This window comes from Budorcas taxicolor, chromosome 9 (genome assembly GCF_023091745.1).
Source record: "Budorcas taxicolor isolate Tak-1 chromosome 9, Takin1.1, whole genome shotgun sequence".
In the NCBI taxonomy this organism is placed as follows: domain Eukaryota; kingdom Metazoa; phylum Chordata; class Mammalia; order Artiodactyla; family Bovidae; genus Budorcas; species Budorcas taxicolor.
Window position 1 is genome coordinate 32,345,000 of NC_068918.1, and position 10,060 is coordinate 32,355,059.

Genomic DNA, 10,060 nt, shown 5'->3' on the forward strand with positions numbered 1-10,060 from the left:
GGATGTGATTTGCATTTGGGAAGATCTGTGTATTAGCAGGAATAACACTGTAACTAAGGCTAGTTAGAAACTTTTAATAGTCTACTGAAAAAAGATGTTGAAAGTCTGAATAACAATCTAAATGACAGCAGATAGGAATTAAAACAATAGGCCCGTCACATATTTAATCTCGTTTACCCCACAGCCACCCAGTGTTGGCACTGGTGTCAGCTTCTCCATTTTACAAGTAAGGTAAAGAAGGTTGAGGGGATAAGTACAAATAACTTGATCAAGTTCACTCAGCACCCAGATCTGTTTGACTGCAGCGTTCTCTCCATTCCCTTGGTCTAAGGTATTGGATGTTGATGCTGATCACGGTGATAACGGTGAATGTAAAGGCGTTTTCATTCATTCCTCATACATTCGAGACCTGAAAGCCAGCTTCAGCATTCAAAAAGCGGAAAAGACAAAACTGATGAAGGTGTCAGTGAGCAGCTAACAGAATATAAAAAACTTCCCTAATTGCAGAGTGACGACACCATTACCGCCCGTTGATCCGCACTCAAACCAGACACACGCCCTGCCGGGACTGTCCCTGCAGCGCCTCCAGGGATAGCAAGCCCCGCCCCGCCCCGCCCCCTGGCAGCTCCTTGGATCACGTGGTCCGGCATGCGCGCAGCAGAGTCCCGCGCCGGAGCTTCCGGGTTGGCTGCGACTACGGCGGCGGCGCAGGGACGCCAGCTGCTGGCCGGGCGGAGCTGGGAACCTGGGCCGGCCCGGCGCTGGCGTGCCCGCCAGGCAGCCAGGGGAGCGGGCGGCGATCCGGACCCTGCCGGGCGTCCAGATAGGTAGGTCCGCCACCAACCCTCTGTCGGTGGGCGCTGCACCCGTGCGCGTATCGACTCCTCTCCAGCCGCCGCTCCCCGGTCGGTCCCCAGGGGTCCAGGCTTGGAGGTGGGGGGCCTCCCTCGCGGCCGGCTCCCCTCTGGGTGGGCTCTGGGGAATCGCCAGCCAGGCGCCTTGCGCCGCGCGCGGTCGTCCGCCAGGCTGGGCAGTCTGTGCCGCCTTTCCAAAGTGAGGGCCAATGCGCCTTACGTTATTGTCCATTGCAGCCACCTCCAAATTTACATCGTACCTGTACGTTTTCTTCTCCCTTTCCATTTTTGTTTCACAGACAAAATGGCTCCTAATATGTGAAATCGAGGCACCGTAGTTTTCATTCTGGTGTTTGTGCAACTGTGGAAAGTTAGCGCAGTGAAGGACTTTAGAGATAGTAGATCCCAATTCCTTCATTTTACAGACCAGAAAACAGACCCCGAGAGGTCACGTGGACGTCGGAAGTTCACCCCAGCTGGATAATGGTACAATAGGAATAAGAACCCCAAAGTTTTTACATAATCTTTTTAAAGTGGTAAAAAAAATAGCTAACAAAAGTGAATAGTTCCTTTGGGCTGGGATTAATCTTGCTAGAGAATGTCTCCCTTTTAAACATTTCTTTCTTATTTCAGGCTTAATCCTTGAGCTTCTAAAGAAAATGGCAGAAACATCATCAGAGCCTTCTGGGCAGCTGGTTGTACACTCAGACACACACAGTGACACTGTCCTGGCCAGTTTTGAGGATCAGAGAAAGAAAGGCTTTCTCTGTGACATTACTTTAATCGTGGAGAATGTGCATTTCCGGGCCCACAAAGCCTTGCTTGCTGCCAGTAGTGAATACTTCTCAATGATGTTTGCTGAAGAGGGGGAGATTGGCCAGTCCATTTATATGCTAGAAGGCATGGTTGCGGACACATTTGGTATCCTACTAGAATTTATCTACACTGGCTGTCTCCAGGCCAGTGAGAAAAGTACAGAACAGATCCTGGCTACGGCCCAGTTCTTAAAAGTCTATGACCTGGTAAAGGCTTACACGGACTTTCAAAATAATCATAGTTCCCCAAAGCCACCGACTTTGAACACAGCTGGTGCTCCAGTGGTGGTTATTTCTAATAAGAAAAGTGATCATCCAAAGCGAAAACGGGGAAGACCAAGGAAAGTCAACAGTTTACAGGAAGGAAAGTCAGAACTGGCTGCAGAGGAAGAAATACAACTGAGAGTGAACAATTCTGTTCAAAACAGACAGAACTTTGTGGTTAAAGAGGGAGACAGTGGTGTACTGAATGAACAGATTCCAGCAAAAGAACTGGAAGAATCTGAGCCGACTTGTGAGCCAGCTAGAGGGGAGGAGATGCCAGTTGAGAAAGATGAGAACTGTGATCCCAAGACCCAGGACTCTGGGCAGGACAGCCAGAGTCGGTGCAGCAAGCGGAGGATTCGGAGGTCTGTCAAACTGAAAGATTACAAACTTGTAGGGGATGAAGATGACCAGGGTTCAGCCAAGAGGGTCTGTGGACGGAGAAAGCGCCCTGGTGGGCCTGAGGCCCGTTGTAAAGACTGCGGCAAAGTTTTTAAGTACAATCACTTTTTAGCAATCCACCAGAGAAGCCACACAGGTAATTATGCTTTTGCAGCTTATTGGAATGTGTTTTGGAGAAGTAACAGTAATAACAGCTTTCATTTATTGTGCAACATCTATATGATGGGCATTGTAACAAAGTATGTATTACTGCATTGAATTCTCCAAACTGTCTGGTGAAATACGAAAGGTTATCCCAATTGTACAGTTGAAGAGACTAGGTTGTAGAAAGCTTAAAGTACTTGCCCAGGGCATCCATGTAGTGACAGAGGTGGGATGTGAACACAAGGAACCTGATTTCAGAACCTCTCTTCTTACCTGAAGTTGTTGCTTCAAGGCTTGAATGTTCAAGAATCAAGCGCTAGCCATAATTAATCTGCTTTATGATTCTTGAAGCTTCCTCATGTTGACCACAGTTGTGTTTTTGCTCAGATATGTCTGGACAGTTCTCTCACTCAGCCATCTGTCTGTAAATGTTGTTTGCTTTTTGATCCCTCTAGCCCAAGGCTGCCCAATAGACCCTTTTGTGAGGATGGAAATGTTCTGAATCTGTGCTGTTGTTTTTGGTGACCTCTCATTTTCATGCATTGGAGAAGGAAATGGCAACCCACTCCAGTGTTCTTGCCTGGAGAATCCCAGGGATGGGGGAGCCTGGTGGGCTGCCATCTATGGGGTCGCACAGAGTCGGACACGACTGAAGTGACTTAGCAGTAGCAGTAGCCCCAGGTGTATTTTGAGTGCTTGACATGTGGGGACTGTGACTAAGGATCTGAATATTTTAATTAAATGGCCACCATGTTGGACAGTGCAGCCCTAGGCAGAAATCCCTTCCTCCTTTGAGCTGTCTCTTATGTACCTACCTCAGTCTGCTTTTGATCAGGCAGTAGTTATATACCCTTCAGCCTAGTTGTAAGCATTAAGTATAGGGTCTGGTACTTGAGACTTCTTGTCATCAAGCAACCTGCTGCCTTAAGACCCAGCAGCATCCAGCACTGTGGTTCTCAACCTGGCCCCACTGATGCCCCAAGGCGGGGGACAGGAGACCGAAGGTCGGGGCTAGAGGCCACACCCAACCCCTGCCTTCCTCACCCTCCCCGACGGGCAGGGGGGAAGACAGGCGAGGGTCCCCACGGACAGAACAGAACGACAGTCTCCCAGGGAGCTTCTAACACCACTAGGGCCTGGGTCCCAGCCCCAGAGCTTCTGGTTTTATTTGAGCGGTGGTGTTTTTAAAAGCGCCCTGAAGATTTTAAGCACAAAAAGCCTGAGAACCCTGAAGTTGGTTCTTTGAGCAAAATAGACACTTAAGAAATATTTGCTTGTCTGTGACAGAGGCTAAAGAGTTAAATAGTTCTATAAGATTTTAAGGAAAACAACGTGTAGGCTCTTCCCTTTCCCTCAAGGTGTCCTGCAGTTATACATTGAATCACTTTAGTGTGGGGCTCTTCTTTCATTTGAGTGGATACCAGTAGATCCATACAGTATGGAAACTCATCTTTTTGTTCCAGAAAAATTTCCTGAATGTAATCCTTGCTCTCTCTGGAACTCCTCCTATTTGGATGTTGAATCTCCTGGACTCATCGTCTAACTTTTATCTTTTCTCTCCTATTTTCCATTACTTTTTGCTCTGCTTTCTGGGACATTTCTACTTTATCTTTCAACTTTTATTTTTCTACTTTTTTTTTGTACTTCTAGGAACTCTTCGAAATTCTTTTTTTGTTTTAAAGTAGAATCCTCTTTTTGTTTCACAGCATAACGTCTTGCTTCTATGAGCCTCTTAATAACTTTTACTTATTTGTTATTTTTAAATGTTTTCTTTACTCTGGGAAGTGTCCGTTTTCTGCAGGTTGCTTTTTCTCTTCTCTGTTTTGTTATCTATTTCTACTGTGTCTGGTGGTTTGTTTGTTTTTTTTTAACATTTAATTATATGCAAGAATGGTCTGCTCATAGCTACTTGCAGCTCTGCAGGTGTGGAGAGGGCCTGTAGACATCCTGGCTGATACCTGGCATCAGGTCCTCAGTTCTTCTACTGCGGGCCCTTTGTATTCCAGGAAAAGAAGCTCCAGCGCCCACCTGGAGCCATAGGCCTGGCTGCCAGTGTCCAGTGCAGGAGGAGGCAGAAGTTTTGGGGGTAGTCTCATCATCCCAGGTGTAAACTCTGACTTCTTGTCCCCATGGTAGTCCTATTCCACTGCTCTGGGTGACCTCTAACCCAGAGACCTCTAGTCTGGAGATCCTTTGTCTGATTTACCCTCTTCAAGAACAGTCTCCATCTTCCACTGGGGAGAAGGCCAGTCTCCTGGTTGCATGGAGACTGGATCTATGTGGGGGGTGGGGGTGGGGGTTGGGGGACCTAACTCCCTTTGAAACAGACTGTCATTTATTTCTTCCTCACCCCCATTTTCAGAGATAACAGATGCCACCAGCTCCTGACCTCGCGAAGGCTGTCTTCAGTTAGGTTGTGTATCCGTGCTCCTCGCCGCTGGCGTCACACTTGTCTGCTCCCACTTGCAAAATGTTATTGCTAATGTTGTCTCTCCTGCTAATTGTGATTTTCATTTGGGAGGGAACAAAGAGATGTGCAGATTCTTGCTCACACCATGTTTCTGGGGCTCTTCTTCCAGGGGAGCGACCTTTCAAATGTAATGAGTGTGGAAAAGGCTTTGCCCAGAAGCACTCCCTGCAGGTCCACACCCGGATGCACACAGGCGAGCGGCCATACACCTGCACGGTGTGCAGCAAGGCTCTCACCACCAAGCACTCGCTGCTGGAGCACATGAGCCTGCACTCAGGTACGGGCCTGCACTCAGGTACGGGCCTGCGCTCAGGAGCCTGGTGCCACTGGGTGCTTGCTCCCGGGGTGGGCATTATCATGCTCTAAATGGCCTTTTCTCAGTCTCGGGCCATTCCCCATGTGGGTTCATTTAAAGACAGAATTGTGTATCTCTCAGAGTGGTGGCTCAGAGGTTAAAGCATCTGCCTGCAATGCGGGAGACCTGGGTTCGATCCCTGGGTCGGGAAGATCCCCTAGAGAAGGAAATGGCAACCCACTCCAGTATTCTTGCCTGGAGAATCCCGTGGACAGAGGAGCCTGGTGGGCTACAGTCCACGGGGTAGCAAAGAGTTGGACACAACTGAGCAACTTAACTTTCACTTTCAGAGTGTAGTTTAGAGTTCTGCCCAGCCTTTAGCCTTAAACTAACATTTATAAACTGGCTGCTGAAAGTTGAGTGTATAACCAAGATGTGTTAAAACACCAGACTTCAGAATTATTTTACTTTGGACAGTGTTGGGGGGAACTTGAATTCTTTAGCGCTGCCCTAGTCTCTACCACTCCCTATTGCCTTACGTGCCTTCGCACATTGATGACTCTGAAGACATTTGGGTTTGTAGACAAGTCACTTGTGTTATTTGTAGAAAATGGGGACCTGGGCCCACTGTGATACTTAATTACTTTATTAGTGAGCATTCTAGTTCTTATAGTTTTTTGCGTGTTTTGTTTTTTATTTGGCAGGACAGAAGTCTTTTACCTGTGATCAGTGTGGAAAATATTTCAGCCAGAAAAGACAACTAAAGAGCCATTACCGAGTTCATACAGGTACAATAAAGTGAGAGAAAATTTGGGTTGGTGGGGGAGAAATGCAAATACAAATTGTTTCTGAATCAATAGGTTCATGTTGTAAAAGATAAGTGAGTTTTTAGGGAAGCAGTCTAAATTAGGTGTCCTTGGGTTACTCTTACCACCTTGCAATTTATATTGAATTTTTATATTACAGTTTCTGTGCCACACACAGAAACCCTACAGAATTGGTACCATTCACGGCGCCACTTGGCTAAGAGGGCGCCAGTTGATTGGTTGTTAGTTGTGTCTGGACAGAGGTGTCACCACCCCATAGCTGTCAGTCCAGGCTTTCTCCAGCCTGGCCCTACCCATTGTCCTTTTTTTTCTTTCCTGCCAACTGATGAAAAATGAAGAGGAGACTGGGAGCATCATTTGAGATCAGTTGGCCACAGTCGCACCAGTGCTTTGAGGGAAAAAGGGGATTTACGCTTGGGGAGATGGGAAGGGTCCCACCTTTGTTTGGGAAGCAGTGAGTTGAGATGCATAGGAAAATATTAACTGTTACCAAAATTAATTTTAAAATTGTTGTTGTATTAAAGTACCATATTGAAAGTGATTATTTTTCAGGGAAGTGCTTTAACACAAATCACTGAAGAAATGCAGGGCCAGCATATATGCACTGACACTTTTTTTATTGTTGCGACAAGGCCACTCATTACCGGAATGCAACGACTGCCACCGCAAATTCATGGATGTGTCTCAGCTAAAGAAACATCTGCGAACACACACGGGTAAAAGTCCATCTCACCGTTTCTTTCTAGTGTATTTCGTGTTTGCAGGAGAGCAAGAACTGAAATATTCAGAATCCCTTCCTCAGGCTGTGCGTATTGTGGATTGTGTGGGAACTTTATAAGTAGACTACTTTGAAAGCCCACTATCCTATGTCGCACTGTCCTGTGGGGAAATCACATCTGTGTAGGTTAGCAAGATGAAACATACTTACTGAGCACTATTCATAAGTGAAACCTCACTTCATACTACAGAAAATTGAGTTGGCCAAAAAAGTCCATTTGGGTTTTTCTGTAAGTTACCCAATGGTGGACTATACAGGAGCAAATGTTTGCTCCACAGAATTGCTCACCTCCTTGCTTCAGTGTTTACATGTTTGAGGGAAAGAACCATACCTTACTCTTTCTCTGTGTCCTCGACACTTAGGACACAGTGCTCAGGTACACAGTAGGTGCTTGCTAAGTGCTGCATTTAGTCACTCACGCTTATTGAGGGTTCAAGTGGTACTGCCTTTGTTCTTTTTTATATTGTGAAACTGTAGGGGTGGTTTTCGCTTTTTGTTTTATCTAGGATAAAACAAACGTTTTCCCGTTTTTTTAGGTGAGAAGCCATTTACGTGTGAAATCTGTGGCAAATCTTTCACGGCAAAGAGTTCTCTTCAGACCCACATCAGAATCCATCGGTAAAGTTTCCCTCATCCTTTTCTCCCATGGAGTTCTCACCCAGCCCTGGCATTCAGCAGGGTGACATCCATTACCGAAAGAGTGTGTGTGTTAGTCACTCGGTCATGTCTGACTCTTTGTGACCTCGCAAGGCCTATAGACCACCCGGCTCCTCCGTCCGTGGGATTCTCCAGGCAAGAATACTGGAGTGGGTCGCCATTTCCTTCTCTAGGGGATCTTCCTGACCCAAGGATCGAACCTGGGTCTCCTGCATTGCAGGCCGGTTCTTTACCATCTGAACTATAGAGAAGTCCCAGCCTGTGCAGTGCTTTCCCCAAAATTATTACTCTAGGAGAAATTCCTGGGCAGCTTATTATTTTGCTTTAAGAAATTCCTCATGCAGGCAAAATTAGGAAAACTGATTCTGACCAGCAAAAGTTTGAGTTATTGATGTCATTTGTTGAATTTTGATTTTGGCCTTGGGGGATGATCTAAAACGTAAATCTTCAATCAAAACTAAATTTTAAAATATTTATTTATTTATTTATTTATTTTTGGCTGTGTTGCATCTTTGTTGCTGTGTGAGGGCTTTTCTCTAGTTTGGGCAAGCAGGAGCTACTCTCTAGCAGCAGGGGTTTGGTTGCTCTGAGGCTTGCGGGATCTTCACGGACCAGGGATTGAACCCATGTCCCCTGCATTGCAAGGCGAATTGTTAACCACTGGACCACCAAGGAAGCCCCTAAAACTAAATTAAATTTAACTTAATATTTTCTGAATAAATTTTTTTGTTCACATAACTTGTTTCCAGAATTGATTTAGTAGTTCCTCTAACACAAATATATAGGGGCTGCTCATATTTTTAATTGGAGAGGGCAATGGCACCCCACTCCAGTACTCTTGCCTGGAAAATCCCATGGACAGAGGAGCCTGGTAGGCTGTAGTCCATGGGGTCGCACAGAGTCGGGCATAACTGAGCAACTTCACTTTCACTTTTCACTTTCATGCATTGGAGAAGGCAATGGTAACCCACTCCAGTGTTCTTGCCTGAATCCCAGTGACGGGGAGCCTGGTGGGCTGCCGTCTATGGGGTCGCACAGAGTCAGACATGACTGAAGCGACTTAGCAGCAGCATATTTTTAATGTTGAAATCAATCATATATATACTTGCTTGGCATCTAGAAGCTAAAAATTGGCTGTGAGAACTAAAAACAAAAAAAGAACTTTTGTGACATGTATTAATATTTACCTTCTTATCTGAAGTACACACTGTGACCATAAAATTTTATCACATCTGACTCAGCCCCACAGCCCCATCCTTAGACATCCTTCCCCTCCCCCATTTTTTTTTCTTAAGACTAGAAACTGAAGCCCTTGGCAGGTGTGATACTTGCTCCAAGTCTTTAAGTTAGTAAGAGAACCAGTGACTTAAGTCTCCAAGTCAGGTTAATTTTCCTCTCCTCTGGACTGCTTCTCCCTAAATAGTCAGGAAGTAGTGAAGTCTGTTTTAAAAATAAAATGCACATTTTCTTGCAGAGGAGAAAAGCCATATTCCTGTGCCGTGTGTGGCAAATCCTTCTCTGACTCGAGTGCCAAGAGGAGACACTGCATTCTACACACCGGCAAAAAGCCTTTCACCTGCCCTGAGTGTAACTTACAGTTTGCTCGGTTAGACAACTTAAAGGCTCACTTGAAAATCCACAGCAAAGAGAAACATGCGTCTGATGCCAGCAGTATTTCTGGCAATAATAATGCTGAAGAGGTCAGGAATATTCTTCAGCTACAGCCCTATCAACTCTCTGCCTCTGGAGAGCAGGAAATTCAGCTTCTTGTAACCGATTCCGTACATAACATCAATTTCATGCCAGGTCCTAGCCAAGGAATCAGCATCGTCACTGCAGAGAGTTCCCCGAACATGACGGCAGACCAGACTGCAAACCTCACCCTGCTCACACAGCAGCCAGAGCAACTGCAGAACTTAATTCTTTCAGCTCAACAGGAGCAAACAGAACACATCCAGAGCCTCAATATGATTGAAAGCCAGATGGAGCCCTCACAGACCGAGCCAGTGCATGTCATCACACTCTCCAAGGAGACTTTGGAACATCTGCATGCCCATCAGGAGCAAACAGGGGAGCTGCATTTAGCGAGCGCTTCAGATCCAGCTCAGCACCTGCAGCTGACGCAGGAGCCGGCTCCACCGCCAGCCACCCACCATGTGCCCCAGCCCACGTCGCTGAGCCAGGAGCAGAGCTGACCTGTTCACAGGCTCAGCTGCTCTGTTGGTCTCTTCTCCGTCAGCCCACTGTGACCAGCCTGTGTGCTTGAAGTTAGGCTTTCTGCAGTGCTCACTTATGGATTCTTACAGAGAAGCAGTAGCTTGCTGAGCTAGCCGATAGCTTAATGCTTTCCATCCGAGGAGCAGGATGTGTGTATCATGTTTTATATCTAATGTTGATTTGGACTTAACATTTCAGTATTGACGAGTGGTTTTCATTTACTACATCTCTTAAAGACTTGGGTAACTTTTCTTTGAGGGCATTGTGTTAGACTTTTTCTAAGTGAGTATTAAATATTCACAGCCATAGATAACGGTCTTGCTGATCTTTCTAGTTA

The 10,060-nt window shown here is 46.2% G+C and overlaps 1 protein-coding gene across 1 annotated transcript; it reads left to right on the top strand.

Moving 5' to 3' along the window:
• The first annotated feature begins 1,513 nt into the window (after positions 1–1,513).
• ZBTB24 (zinc finger and BTB domain containing 24) lies at positions 1,514–9,701 on the top strand. The gene is made up of 6 exons (XM_052645966.1): positions 1,514–2,471; positions 5,059–5,226; positions 5,949–6,032; positions 6,704–6,787; positions 7,386–7,467; positions 8,981–9,701. Exons 1-6 carry the CDS (start codon positions 1,514–1,516, stop codon positions 9,699–9,701), a joined length of 2,097 nt encoding a protein of 698 aa, XP_052501926.1.
• Positions 9,702–10,060: the final 359 nt, after the last annotated feature.

Coding starts and splice junctions, on each gene's coding strand:
- ZBTB24 (XM_052645966.1), top strand. CDS start 1,514: ATGGCAGAAACATCATCAGAGCCTTCTGGGCAGCTGGTTGTACACTCA. Junction 2,472..5,058: donor CCACCAGAGAAGCCACACAG/GTAATTATGCTT, acceptor CTCTTCTTCCAG/GGGAGCGACCTTTCAAATGT. Junction 6,033..6,703: donor CCATTACCGAGTTCATACAG/GTACAATAAAGT, acceptor TGTTGCGACAAG/GCCACTCATTACCGGAATGC.